This window comes from Lissotriton helveticus, chromosome 7, assembly GCF_964261635.1.
Source record: "Lissotriton helveticus chromosome 7, aLisHel1.1, whole genome shotgun sequence".
NCBI classification, from domain to species: domain Eukaryota; kingdom Metazoa; phylum Chordata; class Amphibia; order Caudata; family Salamandridae; genus Lissotriton; species Lissotriton helveticus.
This window is the reverse complement of record NC_136068.1, coordinates 103,779,678-103,806,958: the sequence shown is the minus strand read 5'-3', so window position 1 is coordinate 103,806,958 and position 27,281 is coordinate 103,779,678. Positions and strand designations below refer to the sequence as shown.

The window sequence follows — 27,281 nt, the reverse complement described above, 5'->3', positions numbered from 1 at the left end:
CCTGTTGTTGGTGGTGGTGGATCGTGGACCTTCTGAAGCTGAAGTGGACGCAGCTGTGGTCCGTCCAGTGGAGTCCGGTGGCATGGCTGAAGGCGATGTCTTTGCTGGATGAGAAGACGGCATCGAGTGTGTGTCCGGCAAGGTGGGTGGGGGTGGTCACCAGCTGCTTGAGTCCGAGGTTGGCGAGGTTGTCAAGCAGGGTGGTGGTATTGCGGTCATTGTTGTTCTCCAGGTGGAAGTTGAGGTCCCCGAGGAGGATGTAGTCAGCGGAGGGGAGGGCGTGCGGGCTGATGAAGTCGGCGATGTCTTCGCTGAATTGTGTGCGGGTTCCCGGGGGACGGTAGATCAGGGTGCCTCTGAGGGTGGTCTTGGGGTCGGTGTGGATCTGGAAGTGCAGGTGTTCGGCAGTTGTCAGGGTGTCGTCGGTGTTGGTCGTGATGCGGATGGTGTTCTTGTGGATGATGGCGATGCCTCCTCCCGTCTGGTTGACGCGGTCCCTCCGGGTGATCTTGTATCCGTCCGAGATGGCGATGGCGGGCGCTGAGGAGGCGTTCATCCAGGTTGCCGTGAGGAAGGCGACGTCTGGAGCTGTGGTGTCGAGGAGGTTCCAGAGTTGAACGGCGTGTCTGTGGACGGAGCGGGTGTTGAGCAGGATGCACTTCAGGTGGTTGCTGCTGGTGTTCGGCTTGGTGGGTGCTGGTGTAGTGCAGGTCCGGATGCATGTGAACTTGCAGGCGTGGCCGCTGAAGGGTCCGTGGGTGCGTCTCGGAGTGGCTCGGTAGCATCCCGGGGCTCGGCCGGTGTTGAGTGCGTTGAGGGTGGCGGCGTCGTACGTCTGGCGGGAGGGGTGGCCTCTGCGGGGGCCAGGGGTCCTGGCACTGGGCGCGGTCCAGGCGCGGACGGGCGTAGACGGGCTTACCTTTGGCGCACCTTCGGCGCTCAATCGGTGCTCCCGCTGCGCGCGGTCGCTCTGGGGACGTCATAAGAAGGGAGCCGGTCGGGAGGGTCTGCGGGGAGGCGGGAGCGAGAGCCAATCGGCTGGCGGGGGGCGGGGCCGCGGGCTAGGGCGGCGGGAAAAGCTGGAGCGGGCTTGGCGGCCCTCGGGTGGCTGGGGCTGCGGGAGGCTGGTGTGGGCTCGGCGGCCCTCGGGTGGCTGGGGCTGCGGGAGCAGGCACGGGCACAGGAGCTTGGGGGTGACCAGGCCGGAAGGCGCAGTGGTCACTCCCTGGTTCTGGTCAGGCTCCCCTTAAGAAGGGAGCCGGTCGGGAGGGTCTGCGGGGAGGCGGGAGCGAGAGCCAGTCGGCTGGCGGGGGGGCGGGGCCGCGGGCTAGGGCGGCGGGAAAAGCTGGAGCGGGCTTGGCGGCCCTCGGGTGGCTGGGGCTGCGGGAGGCTGGTGTGGGCTCGGAGGCCCTCGGGTGGCTGGGGCTGCGGGAGCAGGCACGGGCACAGGAGCTTGGGGGTGACCAGGCCGGAAGGCGCAGTGGTCACAGCTATGGAAGGCCAATGTCTGCTTAGCTACACAATATATTGTTTTGCTAAACCAATGTAAGGCTGCGGAAATGCAGAGCTTGTTTGGTCTACCGGCAGCTAGATCCGAGGTCCCGTCCAAGTGCTTCCGCATAAGTATTCATGCGTTTCTCACTAGAGAGGACCCCTCCCCCTGCCAGTAAGGCTCAATCACGCACTGGAGACTCAGAGCACCTCTTTCAGAGAGCAGCACTGCCCTTAATGCCTTAGCGCAGCCATGCTAATTAGAAACAGATGCCGCCCCCCCCCCCCACCCCTAACAATAAGAAATTCTGCAGGCACTACCCTACACACTGAGGTCTCCTTGCTTTAACGTGTCCCCCCCCCCCACCTCCTCGGAGCACACGTCGTTCAGGGAGCCTCTCTTCGCTTTAGCCCCCTCCCCCCTCGGAGCACAAGTAACTTGTTTTGGGAAGCCCCCTTGATGTGCACTTTCTCTGATCCCCAGTGTTAGGATGTTTATATATGTCAGCCCTCGAGTGTCAGAGATTAGCAAAACCAGCTTTTAGCCCATGCCGCGAACATCAAGGTTTTATTTGGTTTCTTATGTATCCTGCGCCTGTATCGGGTTAAGCATTCTCACTATCTGCCTTTTTTCCACCTGAATCTTTGTCATGTAGAAAGTTTTCAATCTCCACTGCCTGTTGTGGCTGAGACTTTCACTATACAATTCTATAAGCAAAAACCAAATATCTCGAAATAATCTTAAAAAACACACACACAACGCAAGTTATAAGCATCCATGGCACTCGGGCTCTCATTGGGCTCCCCTTCAGTAATTGCACAAAAGGGCCTGGAATCCATCATCTCCAGGACACTAAGCCCCTCAGCGCCCCCTGCAGTCCTCTGCACCCCCTCTCTCACACGTAGGCCATGCACCTGCCTGTCAGCACCCCATCAGCATGCTCTGGCACAGAGAGGAGACAGGGTTGAATGTGTGTGGGGTTCTGTCTGTGTGTGTGGGGTTCTGTCTGTGTGTGGGGGGTTCGGTCTGTGTGTGTGGGGTTCTGTGTGTGTGTGGTTCTGTCTGTGTGTATGGTTCTGTCTGTGTGTGTGGTTCTGCCTGTGTCTGTGTGTGTGGTTCTGTCTGTGTCTGTGTGTGTGGTTCTGTCTGTGTGTGGGGGCATGTGGCTCTGTGTGTTGCTCTGTGTGGGTGCAAATGCAATAGGTCTCGCATTTGCGAGAGATTAAGCTATTGGCATTGTAAATGACAATGCCATTTATTTATCTATTTTCAAAATCAACACATAAATAAAAATGTTGTCAGTTACAATGCCAATAGCTCTAATGTTTGCAAAGGCGAGACCGTTGCATTGTAAATGCTTGTTACATTTGTTGCTAAGGACCAGATGTAGGACCATTTCATTTTGCGAGACCCTAACTGCTATTTGTTTGCGACTGCCGATTAGAGACCCGCAAAATCAAATGTACTATTGTGTCTCAGACACATTTAGCGATTCCCAATGGGGTCGTAAATGACCTACCTCATCAATATTTACGAGGTAAGTCTCAATTTGTGACTCATTGGGAATGGCCTGCACTCACAGGGATGGTGGCCTGCTGGGGTCAGCAGACCACCATGTCTGTGATTGCTTTTCAAATAAAGCAATTTTTTGTTTCGAAATGCAGCCTGTTTGCCTTAAAGGAAAACAGGATGTATTTCAAAAAGAAAAATGAAAAGTTTTCTTTTCACTTTTTAAGAGTAGGCCGTGGTCTGTGGGACACTGCCTGCTCTTAAAAAAGTTGACGCCCACATTCACATAGGGGAAAGGGTCCCTTCTGGATCCCCTTACCACCTTCTTCATGGAGTCTGTAATATATGAATGTTTTGCAACTGCATTCTGGTCGCAAAATATTAATCCATGCCATTACGACTCGCTATTAGGAAGGGACGTACTTGAAACTTCCCTTCCTAACAGCAACTCACAAACCCTATTTTGCTAGTCGGCAATAGGTTACTGACTTTCAAAATAGGGTTGGCACATTCCACAAGCCGTTTTAGTGGGCACAAATGGCCCCATTCTCCATTTGCAACTGCTAACAACTCTTGTACATCTGGCCTGAAAGTCTCCAAAATAATAATGCTTTTCTATAATTAAGTGGTGCAGGTTACCTTATTTGCTGGTTCTCTTTTACTTCAGTTAGTGTAAATAAATGCTTGCCATTTATTAAACATCTTTCTGAATGTTACTTCTCAGTCAAATAAACAGCAGCCCATGTAGTTCTGCCAAGGGCCGCATGTGAAGGTCAGTAGGGCTGCTTGCTGCCCCCAGATTATACCTTGAGTATCACTGATGTACACGTTATCGCTTTGTTCTCCTTGTGATACAGTGTCACATACGGCTTTTGAAATGTCACACATATACATAGAAAATATTTTAAAGTTATATCCAGGCACAGAAACATACATGGCTACAGACCCTGATTCAGACTTTATTTTAGGTGTCTCCTGCCTGAAATTGTCTCTTCTTCAACAGAAGTCAATGGCGTGTTGGGAGTTACATGTGTGTCCAATGCATTTTAATGCAGTGCTGCGGAAACCAGCATTAAAATGCGCTAGTCTAACCCCTGACGGGTAATACATGGCAAGATTGATGGGGAAAATAAATTCCCCCGATTTTCTTTTTTTTTTTTTTTAATTCCCACACTTCCCTGTTCTGAAAAGTTAACATTTATGTAATAAAATCTTGGCAGAAATAAATAAGGGTTTAACGTAATTTAAAAATAGCAGAGTCCCTTCCTATTATAATTTTGTTACTCTTAATAGTTGCATAAAATGTATAATTTATCACCAACAGAAGATGTATTGTAGTCATGTTGTAAAATTTGTCAACACGTATTTCTTTCACCAGTAAATTAGCTCAAGACTTTGACAGAACGAATATGCTAAACTATTATAATGATCATAGGTACTGCGCGAGTTCTTTTAGGGTTGCAGCGTAGAATGACGCTCCATTCAAAGATGGCTTCAAATTTGACCTGCTAAAGGATGGCCATCTTAGGACGGGGTTCGTTCGTTATTACACTTGAGCACTTACAGCTAGCTCAGCAGCGGGTAGACCAAATTCGCAAAGCAAGATACTCAATCTATATAAAATCGCATTAAATACTGGGCAACCAGGGCACAGTGTAACACGGCGGTAATGTGACCCACGTTGGCACAGAATGAGTCCCATTCTGAGATGGCTACGGGTGTACCAGTCCTTCTTCGCTGTCTGTAGTGCATTGCTGCGGAACCCCAAGGCATTTACGGGGCTTTGGTCGTCCTCGCGCCTCTATCAGGTTTGAATAGCACCGCAACGGCCAACCATGGGCGAAGCGGAAACTGGAGGTGCGGAGAAACCGCCGGCTCCCCTACCACTGGATCCGCCAGCTCCACCGGTCGAGGAACCGGTAGTCTGGAGCCCTGAAGTAGAGGTCTGTCTCTTCCACGCCATGCTGGGACACAAGCCCGTGGGTGAGGCTCAACCTCCTATTTCGTTCAGTACTCCTCCCTTTTATGCGCTACCCCTCCCCCATGTCCGACATAGAAGTCCTAATTCAGAGAAGTTCCCTTTTACAGCCTTTGTTCAACACCTCTCACTCCCGCATTGTCCCTGCCTCAATAACCCTTGTCAAAACCAATGAATGGCTCTGTTGTCTCTCCCGGTGCTGAATTTCAGGTACTTCATAACAGACGTTATTGTTATATTTCAAGCCCTGTGGGCTTGTCTCAGTGAGGTGTTTGTTTATTTATTTTCCCTTCCTCCTTCACCTGTCTAGTCTTTGGTTCAGTAAATTACTTTTAGACTCTTGAACTTGAAATTCCACTTGTTTCTTCACGATAAAGTGCTTAAAAATCCATGTGTGCTGTGCTATTGGTTTAAAAAATCCCCCAATCACGAAATATTGTTTATCATTCAAAAAAATATTTTAAACCTCCCTTTCAACATTAAAGGGTGTATCGTCACCCTTCATTTCTGTGCTCAGTAACTTCACTTTCTGTGGTCCTGTCTCAGTATCTACTCAATACTACAATTTCACTGACCTATCCTGACACGCTGCTTTTTCAGAGTTCTCATGCACGTCAGTAGGTTCTGCAGGTCTTTCTTTGCATTCTGGGTCTTGTCCTGAGGTATACGAACTACAAGAATATGAAGAAAACTGAACTGGATGAGCTTCTTGCCTAAGGAATCTGTGGAACATGAGAATGCTCATATTTACAACTGGGCAAAACTCTCTTCATTATTACTGACACAATAACCATATGCACTTGCAGTATGAGAATTGAAACTACAGGTAATAGAATTCAATATTGTGTTGGATAAAGCATTAGAGAGGGCTAAAGTTATCTCGCGTGACATAGGCCATCTGCAGACAACCATATGTGTAGTTTAATAGGCCTGCAACACAGTATTTGGAGCTCAGTAAGGACCCCGCCCTCCATGTTTGCAGGTTAATAACCCCCACTATTTAATTCTTTATTGTTTTTCACTCGTCCTTTCTTCTGTATCATTAACAGTTCAGCTGTGGCTTAGTTGGCTCAGAAACACATTTATTAATGCCCCATTTTATTGAGGTCCCTTGGAAAATATTGGGGAAAAGGAAGCAAAGGTGCCATCCGGCAAATTATTCCACGTTATGCCTCCAAACTCAAGAGGACATCTTCAAACAAAGGGACGTTCTGGAATTCTTATTGTTGTTGAGTGTTTACTAATATTCAGCAAGAGCGGCCTTCGTGAATCTACAAGGAGCCATGGGGACTGTATATAACAAACAACAAAGGTTTAGAGGTGTATCATTTCATGTGAAATTAGCAGATGAACGAGTCTCATCGCCTAACTAAAAAAAAGTTTTACATAAATAGTACAGTCATAAGAAAGTACAAACATGTAATGTAGTTGACAATACTGTTAGGAACTAAATAAAGTTGCTATTTACTCAAGTGCTCACCTAGTAAAAAGTACAGTAAGAAAAAAAAGTGTAAATTAAAAATAGAGGCATTGTATAGAATAAAATGATATTGAAGAAACAGAAGGAGTTTGGGCCAATCAAACTAGTCCTATGATTTAAAACATTTTTTTTTTTTACAGAAAACCTTTTACAGAAACCTTTTGCCCCTAGTCTCTTAAGTGGTAAGAATACAGTAACAAACTTTCTGGAGTTTTGGGGACATCACATAATCTTGTGAATTTAATAACAATCACCGCTGTCCTAAGGTCTCTCGATTTTCAAACAAATAGCAAATATGTCTGAGATGCATTCAAAATAATGATTATCAAAAGTTTCCCACATGCCTTTTATTACAGAATATTTGGAAGTTTATTGATCATATTGCATCATATAACTCAAGTGGCAACTTAGGTGTTCCCCAAGGGCTCCATCCTGTCAGTCATCATTTTAATCCATTTTATTTCCAATTGGAAGGCATCCTTGTAGACAGCAATGTTAAGATTCAAAAGTATACTGACAATACCCAGCTCTATCTCTCAACCAATGACATACAGAAACTCAAAGCCTGATTCGAAAGCATCTAAACCTGAATGTCAATAAACTACCTGATGCTAAACCCCACAAAGACCAAATTCATTCTGTTTTCCAACATTCTTTGATTCAGTCATGACTCTTCAACTTAAACCTAACAGGCTTCACACTCCATTCTGACAGAACCGGTAAAATCCCTTCTATGCACCCTCAACTTGAACTCCAAGAACATGTTGCCAGGGAGCCCAACACTTGTTCCAATTCTCTCTCCAAATTCATTCTGTTTTCCAACATTCTTTGATTCAGTCATGACTCTTCAACTTAAACCTAACAGGCTTCACACTCCATTCTGACAGAACCGGTAAAATCCCTTCTATGCACCCTCAACTTGAACTCCAAGAACATGTTGCCAGGGAGCCCAAGACTTGTTCCAATTCTCTCTCCTAAAAAAATAAACTATGTCATCCTGGAGAAGACCACAGAACAACAGGTGAAACTATAGTCCTCTTCCACCTAGATGGAGGCACCACCCTTCTTCATGGCATCCTTCATGCAGCAGCATAGTTCATCAAGGGGCTGAAGAAATCACATCACCCTTGCGCTATAGGATCTACACCAGATCCCCCTGCGAGCCTGACTCAACTTCAAGGTCAGCTGCACACTTATGAGGTCCACTATTCCAATACCCCTGTCTACCTAGCTAGCAGGCTATCTGGAAGTCTGTACCAGATGAAGAGCACCAATATTGATAGATTAAACACTAATTACTCCAGGAAGGATAAAACAAACGTTCTTGGCCTACATACACCCTCAGAGTCTGATGTCTTGCACTACGGTCCCAAATTCTAGTCTACTGCAACTGTTCCACAGGAGTAGTAACAGAAAGAATACCCCATAGGATGTCACAATAAATTGGAAATTGATGGAATACTACCTTAGTGTAGGTAGCGGTGACAATGCCAAAATCCAAGTCTTACGGGGGAGTTAATTGCTAGCTGTGCAAGAACTGTTTCTGGTGTGCACCTGTAAGGAAGATCAAAGGTACACAGACAAGTACAGGCTGGGTATCATGACTCTAAAATGAAAATAGAAACAAAGACTGGAATTGATGGAAACAATGTCATCATTTTAGATTCTGGATCTGAAAAATCTACTTTAGGGTGCCTTTTATTTTAATATACATATTTATATATAGCGCATTTGGATACCGGAGAATTGGAGTACATTACTGTAGAACAGCAAATTATATGAGACTGAGATCAGCAAGAGCAACTGTAGTAAGTAAATAATGTAGGTAACATCACATATATATTTGTGCGGATCACATGACACCCCCTTAAAAAAATAATGTCTGCTGGCTACCTTTGAACTAGACTTTGGACTACCCTTAGCTAAAATACTTGAAAGTTATGTTATTCATTTGAAACAAATCCATGATATTTGCAAGTTCTTGGCAAAGAAGACTTCTCCTTGCTGATATTACTTGACCTTTCAGAGGCTTTTGGCATTAAATTGTGATTTCTTTATTCATATCTTAAAAGGGTGCACGGTTTTTAACATAATTTCTAGACTGGTGGAAATAATATATAAAAATAATGCTGGAAATCTTTGCTCACCTGCCGTGAGGGGAACGGCTCCTGTTGTTGTTTCTTCTGCCCTCGCCTTCATCTTGCTGTGCAGCGCGAGCGAGACGCCGTGAGGGGAACGGCCGTCGCGCTTGCACCGCCATTGTGCCTACAGCCACCGGGGGTCAAGACTACACCTCCCAGGTGCCCCGGCGGCTGAGTCGCGTCCCTGACGCCACCTCTGCGCCCGGAGGCGCCTGAAAAGAGAGGAGCGCCGAGCGCTCTGTGGGATGCTGGAAATCTTTGCTCACCTGCCGTGAGGGGAACGGCTCCTGTTGTTGTTTCTTCTGCCCTCGCCTTCATCTTGCTGTGCAGCGCGAGCGAGACGCCGTGAGGGGAACGGCCGTCGCGCTTGCACCGCCATTGTGCCTACAGCCACCGGGGGTCAAGACTACACCTCCCAGGTGCCCCGGCGGCTGAGTCGCGTCCCTGACGCCACCTCTGCGCCCGGAGGCGCCTGAAAAGAGAGGAGCGCCGAGCGCTCTGTGGGATGCTGGAAATCTTTGCTCACCTGCCGTGAGGGGAACGGCTCCTGTTGTTGTTTCTTCTGCCCTCGCCTTCATCTTGCTGTGCAGCGCGAGCGAGACGCCGTGAGGGGAACGGCCGTCGCGCTTGCACCGCCATTGTGCCTACAGCCACCGGGGGTCAAGACTACACCTCCCAGGTGCCCCGGCGGCTGAGTCGCGTCCCTGACGCCACCTCTGCGCCCGGAGGCGCCTGAAAAGAGAGGAACGCCTCTCGCACCGCGAGTCGCGCGCGGGAGCGCCCAGGCGAAGCCCGGGCAAAGGGCGGGCCCTCTACGGCCCTCATCGGCTAGAAGAGGCTGGGCTGGGCCATAGACCCTGGCACAAGGTTCATGTAAGTAACTGTCTCTGTTGTGTGCCCACCTCGTGAACACTTCCAATCATTGAATGGCCGCTGCGGCTATAAGTCCCGTATTAGTGGGGTTGGACAAAAATACTAACATCCGAACACTGGATGATTACTTCATTAAACCAGCTACTGATAAGGAGCTTTTGTTAGCGGAGAGGAGGGCAGATCGCCGTCGTTCCATCGATCGAATAAAAAACAGAACATTTTCTGAGCCTATAATGTCTGTCTCCTTAGACGACGACCTGATTAGCTTCCCAGTAGATAACACCCTACTGGCTTGTAGCGTACCCTTGCTCCTTCAAGAATGTTTAGCTCCGGAATTGTCTCCTTCCCATTCTCAAGAAATTACCCCTACAGTGTCCACTGATCATATTAACATTTCTAAGATCTTAATATCCCCCACAATAAGGCCTGGCAAAGTTGTACGTGGTAAAAGCCCGAGGCCAGTGACTGTTAAAATGCATGGGCCACCTCCACCTAAAAGAAGAAGAAAAACTTTATCAACCAACAAGCCCAAAATAAGTCACACTGAGTTTGGTAAAAAGAAGAACATTGTTATACTACCTTCAATGGGACCTCTTGATGCAAACCAAACTTTAACAGTCAGCCCCACTTCACCGCTACCTCTACCTCAAGCTCCTACAGATCCTGATACCATCTCTATCCAGACGGAGGAGGACTTGCAACCTGCTACTCCTAAGTCGCTTCTGGATAATATTGAGTTGATCATACGTAGTTACATGCTTGCTCTGTCAGACAGATTTAGGGGGATGGAGGCACGTTTAGGTAAAATTGAGGGGGATCTGACTGTGTTAGGTAATTTTGTTCGTTCACAAGGTCAGTCCAAAGTACAGCTCCAACAAGTCACTATATCAACCAAACCCCTCTTAAACAACGCTGTGGGCCCCACACAGTCTAAACCCAGTTCAAGTATTAGTCAGGTTGCTGCAGCAACTTCAGCCACTCCTAATTCTATAAACGTGGCACCGAAAGCACCTGGCGGTAATAGTTGTAAAACCCGTTTAACAACAGCTTCAACTGACATACAGGGTAAACCTACTATCTCTTTACCAACTAGTTCTGCAATTATTCCATCTAGGGAACCCAATACTTCCTTGGGAAGATCCCCCAGACTAGAAGGGAAGGAGAATAACTGGGGAAGAGGGGGCCTGTCTAGGGCACCACCGACAGAACTCCCCCCAGAAGCATTACCGTTTGTGGTTATACTCACCGGGGTTCCAGAACTGCCCACTGGGAAAAGAGAGGGATACTCACAGTTAAACAACAAAATAATGCATTGGCTCTCTCTTTATAGACCCAAACCCATTGCGATTAACGGTGAGATAGTTCATGTCCGGCGCCTGTCCTGGCTGGGGGGCAGAGCGAAGGACATTGGTGGTGATGTTGTGGTAATAAACTTTAGAGACAGGAGAGCCGTACAACACATCCTGAATTGGCCTTACGGAAATGAAAAGAACTGTATAGTACCACGCCCCCTGACATATTTTTATCCTAGATCCGTTGTTTTCCCTTCACAACACCATAAAAACAATACCTTTTTCTCTTCTCAGTTCCCTAACATCGAGGCTCTAAATCCCGTATACATGTACCAACCGGCTTTACCATCAGCCACACACGGGTGGAACACCATACCTTTTAATCATAAAACTGGTCTCAATGGGAACACGTCAAACCTGTTACCATTTACGCCCCTAGAGCTTTCCAATAGGTTTATGGCTTTTAGCAGCCTAGAGGACTGCGACTGATGGTTAAAGAATGCAGAAGCAACGGGGGGTGGGGCAAGTGCTTCATGTAACTTAAGGTCACCTGAGAAGCAAGGGGGTTGCTGTCATGGAAAAAATTTATACAGTATGACTGTTAAAAACAGTAGTCCCAATAAAGTACTACCCACAGTGCTCTCAGGGGAAAATGAGGTGCCTCTCACACCCCCATTAGCTATAAGGCAATCTATTAGTGATACATCTGAGCACTGGGAGACACAAGCAGAGCGTACTGTGGGTCTGGTGGCGGCAGGTGTAATGTCGCCTACTTTAATTACCTCACAATCAACCAGAGAGGTTGTTATTAGTCCTGCCCTTAATAACAGTACAAAATTAATTTCCTGGAACATTGCGGGATTGGCAAATAAGCTACGAGACCCAGTATGGTTATCATTTATAAGAAAATTCAGTATTGTGTGTCTCCAAGAGACCTGGATAGAGGAAACTAAAGTGCATATGGAGGGCTTCTTAAGCTTTATTACCCCAGCAGTTGCCTCGACTAGGGGTAGAGCCAAAGGTGGCTTGGCCATCTTCATTAGCCAAGATCTGAATTGTAACACAAGCAACTACCATAGTGTAAATCTGAATTTACAGAAGATTGATCTAAAAATTGGGAAGATTGTGGTAACACTGGTTAATTTTTATAATGCCAATAGTAATAATGAAACCTGCAATATTGCCTGTTTAAATGATATTTTGAGCAAAAATGTTTACAATGTTTCACGGCACTTGCTGATAGCAGGTGATTTTAATGTTCAACCATGTGGTAACCCAGCCAGCACGCCAATGGGGTCTTTAGGGTGTCATAATGAGGGAGGCTTTCACTTCTCCCATGGCAGGGGGGGTGAGTATTTAAATGATCTAATGAATGAGCACAACTTGATTGTAGCAATGTCGTTGGCTCCTGATACTAAAATCTTTGACACCCCAACCTTTAAAGGGCATGGTCAGGGTTCCTTTATTGATCATATATTAATTTCTTCGGATGTTGTTCAATGGGTCTTGTATTTTTCTATTCTCGTTAGCATATATAGTGATCATAATCCCCTTGTTATAGACTTGGGCGGCCCTTTTTTTGCTAAATGTCAGTCACGTGTCGATCCTGGCACGTTAAGGTGTGTAAATGGCAGGCGTCGCATTAAATGGTCAATGGTAAATCAAGACACCCTGTACACTAATATAACCAGCGCATGTGAAGCGGAGCTGTCTGTTTGTCTTTCATCTGACTCAAGCCCCTCGAACATTGTGTGTAGATTCGAGGGGTCGGTCGCTAAAATTAGCTCCATGCTCACAGCGCCAACAAAGGGACATAGTGTGAATAACTCTAAATGGTTTGATCATAATTGCTCAAAGGCAAGCAGGGATCTGAAACTCGCATTAAAAACCAAACCAAGAGATCTTGAATTGATAAAAAATCTTCGTATGGCTTATAGGAAAGCAATAGCCACTAGAAAAAAGGAAATCAAGGCAAATGTTATTGAATCCCTCCTAGATCCATCTGTGTTGGGGAATAGCAGTAAGTTTTGTCAAATGATTAACAAACCTTTGTTTGAAAACCCTAATGACACAGCTACTGGAACAAACATCCCAGAGGGGGAATGGGTGTCCCATTACAGTACAATTTTCAAGAGCAATGAGCAATGGGAAGTCTTTGACTTTTTAACTCCAGCTGTGATTCCTTTGTGTTTCACAGTACAAGAGACTGTTAGGGGAATACAGGGTCTTACTTCCAACAAGGCCCCGGGTCCGGATGGATTGCCGCCGGACCTGTTTAAGTCTAGTATCCCGCTTTGGGCCCCGGTTCTCACGGCTGTAATCAATGCAGCGGTGAAAACTGGTTGCCCAAGAACTTGGGGTCTCTCTACTATAGTTCCCATTTTTAAGAAGGGCGATCACAGTAGCCCGTTATGTTACAGGCCAATTTCTTTATTGAATTCAGTAGTTAAAGTGGTAGGGGGTGTAATCCTCAACAGGTTATCTTTTTGGGCTAAAGAAAACAAAATCCTCTCACCCATACAATATGGGTTTAGACCAGATCACTCGACTATTACGCAGTGTCTGAACCTATACCTTATTCTAAGCAAGTATACATTGGCGAGACAAGGTACCGTCTACATGGCCTTTATGGACCTGTCGTCCGCCTTTGATTGCGTAGACAGAAGCCTATTATGGGCTACTCTGTTGAGAATGGGCGTAGAGAGGAACCTCGTTAATTTTCTCGCCGATCTGCATACAGATACAAGGGCGAATGTCCGTTACTCTCAAGACCTTAATGTAACGGATGAATTTAAAATAAAACGGGGTGTCCGACAAGGTTGTATCTTGGCCCCTTTTTTATTTAACCTGTACATTAATGAATTGGAGGAATTTCTTTTACTTGTAGAAGCAGACTACCCCTTAGTCGAGCGCAGAGGGGTACCTGTACTACTCTACGCCGACGATGCTGTTCTTATTTCCAGAACAGCAATTGGTCTTCAGAAATTATTAAATTCCTTCCACAAATTTATGGAGTCACGTGGTTTAAGTATAAACAACTCTAAGTCCTTCGTTATGAAGACAGGCAAGGGCATTCTGAAACCTGGCAATTTCAGTATAAATGGGGCAAAAATTCCATCAACCAACTCCTTTTCTTACCTCGGGGTTCTGATAGACCATAAGTTATCATGGGGCCCAGCAGTCTCCAAAAAGAAGGGAGAAACTACAAGGGTCAATGCGGCCATCCTTGGCTTTGCAAAAAAAATCGGCAATTGCCCGTTGGCCGCATCGCTTAAGCTGTACCAGGCAAAAAGCGTTGCTGTTGCCTGTTATGGGAGCGAGCTTTGGGGCTATCGCAAGGCAAAAGATCTAGAGGTCACAGAAAATAATTTCCTAAAAAAACTCCTAAGACTACCTAGGGGTATTGGGAATTACTCTGTACATGAGGAGCTGGGGGTCCCTTATCTAGGTGACAGATTAGCAGTAAGCCCAATTCTATGTTGGCTGAAATGTTGGTTAAACAATGAAATCCCATTAACACATGCCATACTAAAAGAAGCTTTACAGCTAGATGGGAGATTTAAGGTACCATGGATCAAGTATATAAAGGACAGCTTAACGGCAATTGGCCGACATGATCTGTTTTATGCCCCAAACACAATTAGAAAATCTGATGTGAACCTGGTCAAGAATGCCTTAGTTTTGTTAAGATGTACTGACAGAGAAGAGGTTGAGATACAGAAGGTCAGTATTAGGAAACATCTACTGATAAAAACATGCTTGCAAATAGAACCTTACCTGACATGGCCTATGCCTAGCTATGATCGGTTCCTGCTAATAAGGTTCCGTTTTGATCTCTATCACCTCCTTTTGGCATTCCCAAGTGGCGCCCAGCGGGGCGAAGTGTTGCCAGCTTGTGGCTGCGACGGAAAGTCTCCTCAAGATCTGGCACACTTCCTTTTTATTTGCCCTTATTACTCCACTCCACGGAAATTATACCTTAAACCGTGCCTTAAAAAAATGAGTTTTACACAAATTAAACCCGCACTTTATTACTTACAACTACTGAATATTGACTGTACCCTGTTTATTTGTAATTTTTTAAAAAAAGCCATCTGCTTTAGGAAAAGCATGGATGGCTAACCATGCTGAAAAATTTGTGCTGGTGCTTTTTAAGCCTACAGATATTTATATTTTTAATTATATATTGCCCATGCTTTTATTGTCTGATATTGTACTGTTTACTGTGTCTTTTTTTTTGCCTATGAAAATGAACTGTGTGTAATCGTTTTTAACTGTGGATTCTTGATGTTTTAAAATGAACTTTTATGATTGTAAAATTTACAATCGAATAAAGATTTTGATAATCTCGCCCGGGTGATTAAAATGGAGAACTCTTTATCCAGTCTTGCTCCATTACCTCAAAGTGTCCCACAGGGCTTAGTGTTGCTCCTGCGTGTTTCATCCTCTACCTTGAACACTCTGGATTGAGTCATCCGAGATTCTGAAAATACTCAAATAGCTGCTTTAGCTAGTGTTAGCATCCAAGCTTGGCTGACTGAATTTAAGATGATGCAACAATATAAACAGTATTATTGACCCTAACCAATATAGACCGAAACATGCCACCAATGCATTAGACACTTTTATTTTCTATAAAATGAAGCAGGCAGTGTGTGCTGCATGTCATTTCCAGTGTAGCTACCTTTATTTGCATGGCTGACTCAAGTAACTGTAGCTCCAGACTCCAAGAAATGTGGATCCAGATTATATAACTTTTTCCAATTTGCCTGTATAAACTGTTCCCTGCAGAAAAATAGTGTGACATAGATTTAGAAAGAAAGATAGGTGATGCAACATGAGTGTTTTTGTGCTCATATAGGCTGAGTCACTGAATATGTGTTTAACATCACAAAAACAGTCCAATGACTGACAGCTCTTCTTTTGTTGTTGCCAAATTCTGTTTGCAATAGCATGCAGACCTCAAACAATCTACTCGCCATGGCGATTCCGATTTTATCGGGTCGAGCTATTTATTGGACCTGCTCGTCTGTACTGGCGAGGGTACTTAACACCTTGGCTGCTAGAGATATTTTCCTCCTGTGCTGCATTCCCTGATTTCCCATTGTTCATGACAAGGTCAGCTCGTCATGAGCACACGAGAGGTGTGCCTCATGAAGAGCTGAGCTCGTCATGAGCATGGAAGGGGTTAAACTGGAAAGAAACAGGTGTTCTGTTCATCCGGATAATGAATGAGCAGTATAGACGCCTTTAAATCTTGCAGGGCTCGAAAAACCCACTAGCCCATTCACAATAGCAAGCCAAATGTAATCAGAACCAGCTATTTTTTTACCTTACTCGTTGCCAACGGATGTTCTGGTTGCTCACAAAGTTAATGAGCAATAAAGATGCCTTTAGATCTTGTTATCTTGTCACATTTTTCCGCACCCAGAAACAGGTCAAAAGCCAGTTTGTCTTTCTACATTTACTTTTATTTCTGTGACTGAAGTTAGAGGATTTTGTAAAGTGAACTGTGCGACAATCTGGATGAGACTAGTTCACGGGTCAAGTACATTACAGTTAGGTAAAGTAGTGTATTCAAGTTACTAGACCTGCAGGTCTGAGCTGTCTGACTATCATTGTGAAACTAAAGGCCGTAAAATGTTAGTTTTTTTTCTAACACACAACATTTAAACAGCTTGTAAATGAATGGTACAAATATTTCAAAATATATAAGAAATTACGAAATAACAGTCTTTTTGTAATGCCGAAGTGCGATGCAAACAAGGATTTACAAGGGAGCAAAAGAAATCAGAACACTTTACTTGATGATGTGCAAATGATAAATATTTGCAGAAACTTAAATTCTAAACATTGTTTGCACACTATAAAGCTTTATCAGTAAGTAGCATGTCTGTGGGAAATGTTGTGGCTATTTCAATGGGAAATGTGCTGATTGCAAATAAGTGTGCTACCACTTCATGCTTTAGGTATATATTTATTAAAAGTGATAGTTTTTAAACATGATTTCAGAAACATTACTACCCCTTCCCTGATGACAATGCTGTTAATGAACTAAGAGGCAAGACAGCGGTCATGTGTATCCTATATGTATATACTTGTTTTGTATTCTATATGGAGCAAAAGTTTAGTCTAAACTAAAGTGTTTTATGTACAGCAGACATGCTGAACTTGCAAATTTGAATGTGCTCTTGTGTGTTGAAGAAAATGGCGTCTCAGGGGATTAAAATATATGGCAAGATCACGTAATTTGAAAACAGTGTATGGGTCAAGAGCATTATAATTAGGTCGAGGAGATTATTTAAGTCACTAGACCTGCAGGTCTATTAACATTTTTATGATTTTTCGAGACCTGAGCTGGATAAAGGTCCTTTTCCTGAGGAGACAGGGCTCGATCAAATACGCTCTGTTCTGGAATGATAGTGCAGAATTTAATCCTCTCATGCAAACAATAACTGCTGGACCTAAAGATATGTCACCTATTGACTAGTAGTGCAGAATAATTTGTGAACACAAACCCGTATTAGGAATGTTTGTACCCGACTCAGAGTGATTGTGAAAGCTATCCAATTGTGCTGATGCTATGATGTATGGGAATTAACATTGATGAAAACTCTAGTTGGCAATGTTCCTTGATGACGGATCAGTACTCTATATTAGATATTTATATGTATGTGATAAGGACTAGTATTTTATTATGGATAACTAATCTTTTATTGATGGACACAGCTGCCAGGTGTGTTTTGACCTATGTCTCATATTTTTTTATGAGTAACAAAATGAAGAAAAAAATCAACGTGACCAATACTAAAATACTCCTCTCTTCCGTACTGGGTTCCACCCAGATCCAGGAATGGCTGACTTATCTAGTGTCTTAGACAGTAGCTTGCAGTCATTGGTAATGCTAACTCGCTGTGTTTCCCCCTAGACTGTTTTCTTAAACGTAACAATTAATTTAAATTTTATTCATAGAGTTTTATAGAGTGCAACAGGACCCTTTCGAGTATCAGAGCACTGTACATCGTTTGATACACAAGGAGAACATACAAGAGTAATACATAAGTGGAGGAACAGAAAGGAACTAAAAAAGAGTAGCAACATAGTCAAAGAGTCACTAAAGTTTGCTTCTTGTTTAAAGATGTCAGTTAAGGGATTGGATCTGGTCTCGGGAGGAAGCAAATTGCAAAGTTTAGAAGCAATTCCACAGAAGGAACCCTTGTAGGATTTCTTTTTGTTGAAATTGTATGGCTTCTGTAGAAGGGAACCTGTGCGTCTTAAAGATCTGTTCTTGCCTGATAGGACGAGTTTCTTGGCCTGGTATGTTGGAGTTTTGTGATGAAGGGCTTTGAGTCATGCAAGCAATTTTTAGATTAATCTTTGCTTCATAAGGTAGCCAGTTCAATACTTTAAGGTCTGGGGTGATGTGATCGCTTTTTTTGAGCCTGTGATAAGTTTAGACGCCATGATGAAGGTAGCCTTCAGAGGTGCCAGTTTTTTTCTTTGGATAGTTCTACGAGGGTAGCACTACCATACTCAAGTTGGAGATCACTATTGTTTGACCGTTGTCTTGAGATCTGCAGTCAGACGCACAAGAGAAGGTAGACCGCACTGATACTTGCTGCATGCGCCGATACGAACACTCATTTTTTTTTTTTTGCCGAATATCCTTTTTAACTACATTGCTGATAGAATCAAGCTGTTTAAAAATACTGTAAGCACTAACCTTAGAACAGACTGCCTTTCCCTGGTCCACCGCAGGATCATCTCGTTTGCTGTGAAGGGAATTTGAGCAACTTCCAGTTTCGAGGGAGGTTGGTGTTCGAGCGGCCCCTGCCTCCTCGATAAAACCAGATGCTCCACAGGACGCGCCAGACCGGGCTCAGGGACCAGGCCCCATGGAGGTCCAGAATACCAGACGAGAATAGCATATTCAAGGAAAGACTTAATGAGACTAGATAAGCCTATCTTATCCAATTGCAAAAACAATGTGAGTGCCAATGGGAAGTTTTTAAAATGTTTACATTGCAATTTTAACCTCACTTATAGGAATCACTCCAACAAATAGGCTAGGAAGTGGTCATTAATGCTATTAAATTGTCGGTCTATGACTAAACATAAATACGAAATCTATGCTATCTTAAGAGAAAGAAATCCAGACACGTTATTTCTTACAGAAACCTGGCTAAATGATAGTTCGGATCCTGATATCATAGACACGCTCCCGGAGGGTTATGAGATTCAAAGGCAAGATAGAGAACAAAGAGGAGGGGGAATCGCCATAATTCATAAATCTTCCTTGAAGTATAACGGAAGCAAATATAAAACACTGTGAAGCACTCTTATTTAAACTCACAGCGGCTGATGACGTGACAATAGCAGGCTTCCTAATATACCGTCCACCAGGCCCAGCTACCCAATTTATAGAAAGCCTAGGAGAAAAGACGGTTCAACCAGCCTTACGCTATGGAAAGTTTTTTATACTTGGCGATTTAAACTTAAATTTTTATAATAAAGAGAATAAGGAAACCCAATCCTTATGTATGGATCTTATGGCAATGAATCTCATTAAACAGGTGAAAACAGCAACTCGCCAAGGGTGCCATATTCTTGATCCTATATTTACTAACCAAGAGGAAATAGAAGTGGAAACACCATGACTGATCCCTTGGACAGACCATTACTTGATCCCATTTTCAATATCTATACCCAGAACAAGGATAGATGGATCTAGCTTGAAAGTTACACACAGGAAATGGGCGGGTTTTAATCCTAGTTCCTTCTCACAGGCACTGGGGAAAAAACAACCAATTTTAGGAACTGATATAAACACTGCCAATGCTCAGTTTGAGGAATGGATAACAGATGCCATTTATGAGATAACGCCATGGAGTACTAAGAAACCCAAGAGACAGAAAGCATCCGCACCATGGTACAATGAAACTCTTGCTAGAACAAAGAGAGTGTAAGAAGTTAAAGCGAAAGTGGCGTAAAAATTTCTGCAACATGGCCAAAGACTGCTATAAAAAATTAATTGACCTGTTCCATGCTTATGACAAGGTCAACTCGTCATGCAGTACACTGGATGTGTGCTAATGACGAGCTGACCTTGTCATGAACAATGGGAATCCAATCTGGTCAGCACCCAGCGGGAAAAGCCTTAGCATTGAAGGTGTTAAGGAAACAAGGTGCGAGTTTTACACAGTAAAGATAGAAAGAGCGAGGAGCTCCTCATAAGAAATGTTTACCATATTGAAATCACTTAAATTCTATGAAAACCACAAGGATGAGGAAACACCCTCAGCAGAAAATTCCAATAAAATTGCTGAATACTTTGAAGGGAATGTGGCGAAAATATAGAGCGGCTTTCCAATAGAAGCATGACAGGGGAGCAGCTTAGAACCAAGGAAGGACAAGGAATTTTTAGGAGAAAGCTTCAATGAATTCAAAATGTCAGAACTTAACAAACTTAAAACAATCGCCAAAAGAATTAAATCAGGATACCCACATGATCCTGCACGACCAGAACAACTATAGATGGGAGCAGATCTTATCATACCCTACAGCTCTGCGCTAATCACTACGTCCTTCCAGAAGGGGGAAGTCCCTAATAGATGGAAACAAGCAAGCCCGTTGAAAAAAAAAACATCCATAGACCAAGCAGTCCTAGAAAACGTATGCCCAATCTTGTTGTTGCCTTTTGTCGCAAAAATTGCAGAGAAACTAGTAAACAAACAACTAACAAACCATATACAGAAGAATGATTTACTGCATCCCTCCCAATCTGGCTTTAGAGCTGCCCACTCCACGGAGTCAGCTCTGTTACTGGCCACTGACACAATGAGACAATGGGTGGACGCGGGACAGACGGCTGCAATAATCCTATTGGATTAAAGTGCGGCTTTCGATACCGTTTCCCATGGGCTGCTCTTGCACAGACTAGAGGAATGTGGTGTAGAAAGTACTGCATTACGCTGGATGACATCATTCTCATCGTCACAGAGTTTTGCAGCAATCACAAATATCTAAGAGTATCTTAGTGCCCCAGGGAGTCCCACAGGGATCAATTTTGAGTTCCACTCTAATCAACCTATATGTGGGACCATTGGCAGAGCTAGTGGAAAAACATCAGGTTACCATTGTATTGTACCCTGATGATACTCGGCTGATTGTAACACTCTCTGGAAATAACAAACAGACAGCGCTCAGTTTCTCGAGGTGTTTAGAGGACGTGGCTAAATGAATGTCCAATCATTGCCTGAAATTGAACGGGAATAGAACAGAGGTAATGATAGTGGGTAAAATACCGCATATATGGTCCTCCACATTGGGCCTGGTACCTACACCCAAAACAGAAGTTACAAATTTGGGAGTTTGGCTGGACACTAAATTGTCTTTCGATGCCCAAATTTGGAAGGTAGTGGGTAAGTGCTTTGGCACCCTAAAAATCTTGGGGAAAATGTTGGACCTACTACCACCTAATTCAAGGAAAACCATAGTGCGTGCACTTGTGACTTCCCAACTAGATTATGGGAACGTATTATATCTGGGAGCGCCAAAGAAGGGGCTAGCCAAGCTACAGGTGGGGCAAAATGCGGCAGCTCGGTTGGTATTGAGCCTTCCTAAAAGAGCCTCTGCAAAAAAAAAGCGTTGGAAGACTTACACTGGCTGCCGGTACAAAAAAAAGGTACAATTCAAGGCAATGTGTTACTGCCATAAAATTCTTGCAAAAAAAGGCCCACGATACCTGCACCCTCTAATAACACATTACATTCCTGGCCACAATCTACGATCAGAAGGAAGGGCGCTAGTAAAGGTCCCAAGAATACGGACCACAAGAATGGGGGCAAGGTCTTTTAGATACTTTGCGGCAGAATCTTTGAACAAGCTCCAGGAAACCCTAAGAATGGAACAGTGCGAAACTACATTTAGGAAAAAACTAAAAACATGACTCTTTTCCTCTGCATCATAATGTTAACAAAGGCAGCAGCAACATGCCCGTATATAATCCAGGGATGTGCATATCACCGCTCCCTTACTAGCTAGTCTACTTAGCGCGGGGACACGCCGGTGGCGTAACCAGGCGCTTTAGAAATGTATAAATAAGAAAAATGTTTTTTTTTCTTTATTGCGTGGAGTTGGTAGTTGGCACTCCTGTTGGCTGTGCTTATGTGATCATGCATAGAAAGATTGTTCAAGATTATTCCTAGATATTTAGATTAGGTTATATGTGGGGGAAAGTTCAAGGCTGTTTGATGTGAGAGCCATTCTTTGACATTAGGAGTGTTGTTGGGTGGTGAGAGTAAGAGGAATTCAGTTTTGAGAGTTTTCATTTTTTGATGGTTACTAGTTAGACAGTGTTGAGTTTTTGTCAGGGTGTTATTTAGGATGCTGTCGTCTCCTGGAGAGGTGATTTTCATAATAATTGAGTATCATCTGCATACATGTGGTATGAGATATTTGAGAATTTCAGTCTGGGGTTCCAGGTTGAACAAGGTGGGTGAGAGTAAAGAGCCTTGAGGAACGCCAGTTGTGACTGGCGTTTGGATGGCTAGAGCGTGGTTGATCATACCTCTTTGAGTTCTGTAGTGTAGGAATTAAGAGACACATTTTAATACAGTGCTGGAGAGACCCATCCTGTACTCTAGGAGATTCAGGAGATTGTCATGTTCAATCGTGTTAAACGCAGCTGAGAGGTCAAGAAGGATTAATAGGTAAGATTCATTGAAGTCAAGAAATCTCAGGGCATCATCAAAAATGTGGACCATTGCAGTTTCGGTACTGTGACCCAGTCTGAAACCTTGTTTGGTATTGATCGAGGAGTTGGAATTGCTTAATACGATTGCATAGATGTTTTGTATGCATTTTTCCAGAAGCTTGGCCAGAGTTGGAATATTGGAGACTGGGCGGTAGTTGTAGCATCTGATTATATATCTATCTTGTTGAAATTGGTCCATAAGGGGAGCAGGGCATGTTTGATCTTGTTAAGGAGTTTAGAGGGTAAGGGGTCAATGAAGTGGTTAGAGTACTTCAGAGAAGACAGTATTTTTAAAATGTCTGACTTATCAAAAGTCTTAAAGAAGGACCAAGAGGCATTATGTTTGGGATTGAGGGATGGGCTTTCAGGAAAATGTGGGAGGGTGAGATGGAGTGGTTTTGATGGACAAGAGCTTCATGGTGTTATGGAGGTCATCATTGATTAGGATTTTTTTCTTGATAAAGGAGGTGGCAAATACGTCGTTGCTGGGAGGAGTTGACTTTTTGGTTGCACGGTGGTTACATTTCCTTTTTGTTTAATTTTTGATAATTTTAAAAACAAAATTGCGACAGTTTGTGGCCTTGTTGAGTTGTTTTCGGAAGAAAGATGCTTTGGAACTTTTGATAAGCCAGTTATAGATTTTCCAACTTTGCCTCAGTAGAGTGAGGTTGATCATAGAGGGTGAAAGTCTCCATGAACTTTCTGCTGATCTCAGTGAGCGACGTTCTTCATTGAGGCTGGAATTGAAACAAGGGATGGATTTCTTTTAATCTGGACTTTTCAGTTCTTTGTCAGCAAGGGCATCCATGATGTCGTACGTGGAGTTGATATAGTGATCAATGAGGTTGTGTGTCTGAGATGTAACTGGATGGAGTAGGATGTTGCTGAGAGCAGACAACTTGAGAGGGTTGGTACTACTGGTGTCTCTTACCCAGCGTTTGGCTTTCACTGGTTGTTCTTTTGAGAGAACGGTCCTTTCTGTTATGAAGAACATGATGCAAAGGTGTCTCTCCAGTTGCATGGTAATATAGATTTAATTTGGCTGGTGCTCTCCGTTACTATTATTAGGTGTAATGTGGCCCTTTGTTATGCGTTGGGTTATTGCATTCTTGAACCAAGTTGAAGTTGTGAAGGAAGGGTTTGAAGCTATTGACCAAAGGGTCATTTGCGTCCTTTCAAAGATATTGAAATTGCCAAGACAAATCTGGCTGTTGTGCGATCTGTTGTTGATAGAGATTATCTCCATCATTTGTTTGATGACTGTCTGATTGTCTCCAGGTGGGTGGTAGATCATAAGCAGCTTACGTAATGTGCTGTACGCAGTTCAGATATTGATCCCAGGAGGACAGTGATCGAGTATGAGTTTCTTTTATTGACTGTTTCATCTGATGGATACAAACCGTGCCACCACTGTGATGGCCAGAGCGGTCCAAGCGAATGAGGTCATGGCTGGGTGGGGGCTAGAAGATCCAGTATGGGGGATGAGCATTTATTAAGCCATGTTTCAGTGAGTAGTTAGAGGTCCAGGTTTAGAGTGAAGATGAGGTCCGCAATATCAGCAGCATGTTTCACTGCCGTTCGGCAGTTGAGTAAAGCGCATTTTAGGTTAGTTTAGTTATAAATGCAGGTAAAGGAGATATGAGGACTAGTTTGAGCTTAGATTTATTAATAGGCCTAAAATTGAGATGAAAAACTTTGTGTGGGTGCTTGATAATGTCTGGATTTTTTCCATAGGCACCGTTTGCTTGATAAGTGCTTGGTTGTAACTGGCGAGAACGGAGAGGATATCGTTGTTCGACAAGTGACGAGTGGTTCTGTTGGGTCGAGAGGTGCAGTGTAGATTTGGTTTACAGCTCCATTTAGGTGGAGGGGTCCTGATGTTTGCAGGGGTGTCGACTGTTCGGGTTGTAGGCTGTCAGCTGTTCTGAGTCCAGTGCTGCTTTTTGTGGTTCAAAACCTTGTGCTCTAACGTAGAAGTAAAATGAAGTAGGTTCTGTATGTCAACCCTATTTTTAACTCGTCGAGCTTTGATCTGAGAGTAGAGGTATTTTTGTGTTGATTAGGATGATGTGTGAGGGGATACTAGAGGTTTGGGGCAGCCCCGGGATAGGGGGGATTGCTGCCTGGTCATTGATGTGTAGTGCTGTATGATGTGTGGCTTGGTGTGAAGAGGGTTTGGGGATTGGAAGAAGTGTAGTGAATCCTATCTGGGTAGGGCACTGTTATGGAGGGGACTTCTCATATCTGAGGAATAGGGGGAATCGTGAATAGTAGAGGTTGTGAGTGGCATCATAATGTTAGATACTAGATCAGGAGTGGTGCTGTTACGGTCATTCGCAAGATCAGAGGAGAGAGTTGGTTTGCTTATATATTGGGGAGGGTAGTTGCCAGAGAGGTGGTGGTTTGTGAGAGGGGTTGGCATAATTAGGTGAGGAGATAATATTCTGTACTGTGGCGATGTGACGACCTGGGTTAGGGTCCACACTCTCGAGAGGGGCAGGAGCATTCTGGGACGAAATTATGCCATGATTTTTGCTTCATATTATATACTCTTACATTTTATCATTCTGTTGCTCTAGAGTTGTGTATGCAAAAACGGTTGATAAAAAATGCATTGATTATGTTCAGCCTAAAGGCTGTAGCCAGAAATTCGACAGCACTTGTAACACTGCAAAACTAGCTTGGCCACTGTAGCAGAGAAGTCCAGCACAATAAGCAAAGGAGCTCCCTCTGAGCAACTAGTCTCATGAAATCATTCTGTGTGTTTTGCCCTGGAGCCCTGACTCAGCCAGACTCTTGATCGCAAAGTATCCAAAATTAAATAGGCCCCCAAATTCTGGAAGATGTCTGCTGTGTATGTCTATAATGTCACTCTGTAATGCAGAACTGACATGCTCTTCCGTACCCATCCCCTCCTTTAATGTACTATCATTTCCTATAGCAAGCATGCTTAATGTCAGGATTTTTCGCTCCTATTTTCCTTTTAGTCAGCCTTTATAATCCACAAATAAAAGTTGAAAAGAATAACCTTAAATTTTGTGTCCCAATTGGCCATCTTTTCATGAATTTTGAAGCTTTGCCTTCAAATATGTTAATTCCAAAAGTTTAACTCTTCACCCAGGTTAACATTTGTGGATAGTATCTTGTTTTTGGCCTTTACATCATTTGTAAAGCACTTGCAAACCCTTGGAATGGTTAAAGGAGTTAATAGTAGCACATTGGCCTTCAAGCAATAGAATAAGAAGTAGAAACAAATTGTCTTCAGTGTTGTTGTTGGGCATCTTTTTAGGTCTAATCCACACAGCGCTTGTGCTGTTTCTTGCAAATAGTTTGAGGGCATACAGCTTGCCCATTGCTTTTCATTTGTTTCTTCAAGTGTCCTTTGAAAAGCCTTGCTTCCAAGTGGTTAATCGTTCCTATGTGTCCCTCTATTTTGTGGGTTGTGCTATGTCACAGAGCACCGCCCCATAACTTGTAGCCTTAAACTCGTCTAATTTTAGCATCTGCTTTAGGAACTTCTTGTTTCTTTGTCTAAGAGCACTTCAGACAAGTGCTCTGTTTTCACTCGCTGAGCTTTTACATAAACAGGGCTGTTATTCCTGTTCTTATGGTCTCATTTGCTGTTTATTTAACGACTGAGATCAAATGTCAGACGTTATTTCCCTGGGGGCGCCTGTTTTTCCTCTAACTGCAAAGTGAGGAACACGTCCTTCCACTCTCTTACTTGTCGCTGCTTGCCCCCTCCTTTTTAGGTTTCGCCCTGGCGTTGCAACTGCATAGCAGTTGCTCCGCCCAGGGCAAAATCTAATGTTATCTCTATAGTGGGGACTTGAAACCGCCCCTTCTTCCATTGGCTAGCTCCATAAATGGAGGCTAGCCATTGGAAGAGATTGGCTGTCAATCACGTTTTCACGTCAAAAAGCGATTCTGGGTCTTTTTTTAAGCCCCGCCCCTTGTTGCCGTGTGTCCCGGGCCGCGCTGTGATTGGCTGCCGGCCCGGGACACCCCCGTGACGTCATTCCCCGGGCCGCGCTGTGATTGGCTGCCGGCCCGGGACCTGACTTGTTTGCGTGTGCGTCCAATGGTGCGCTTGTGGGGTTTTTTCCCCTCTGGGTGTTTCTCACTCTGGGCCTGTTTGGGTGACATCTGATATCGCCCAGGCGCCCGGAAATGTCAGCTCTTCAACCGTCTCCCAACAGCGTGGAGGTTGGTAGGGAATGTTTTGGCAGGGTCTAATCACACCGCATCGCAATGATTCGAGTAACGGGTGTTATTGTTCCCCATCTCTGACCCCAAGCACCCCAACCTTTCCTCCGAGTACAGCTTCGGTGTTCTCCCCTGGCCCAGAAACGGCTCCCTCTCATCCTGAATCCGATAAATGCGCCATTCATCATGAAGCTGCGTGCTTCCCTGGTTAGAATTCACACGTTAGTGTGTCTGTAAATGTTGTGAACGAAAAATAGCAGATCTGGCTGAGATGTCACACACCTTAGTGATTTCCTATAGTTCACAGGCTCCGTATCGCTATCCTTTAATGTTTTGGAATTCAATGCACATAGGCAGTAGTTACGTGAAAGGCGCAGTGGCTTCTGTCTTCCAATCCTTTCACGTGTCTGGGCTGAGTCTTGGTTGCGCGTGAGATGCACGGTCGGCGACATGCACCTATTTGTATCGGCCATGCACGTAATACACTTGCCTTCCGGCTCTACCGCCAGTGCGCCCACCTCCTTTTTGTCGTGACGCAGAGTGGGGTACAAGGGG

At 44.3% G+C, this 27,281-nt stretch overlaps 1 protein-coding gene across 1 annotated transcript in view; it reads left to right on the top strand.

The window, feature by feature from the left end:
* Window positions 1–4,734: 4,734 nt before the first annotated feature.
* The window catches only part of MRGBP (MRG domain binding protein), a 103,470-nt gene continuing 80,923 nt past the window's right edge, over window positions 4,735–27,281 (top strand). Inside the window, exon 1 of the mRNA XM_078651631.1 lies at window positions 4,735–4,984. Within this exon, the coding sequence (XP_078507757.1) occupies window positions 4,837–4,984 (148 nt within the window). The 5' untranslated portion in view covers window positions 4,735–4,836. The remainder of the gene's footprint in view (window positions 4,985–27,281) is intronic.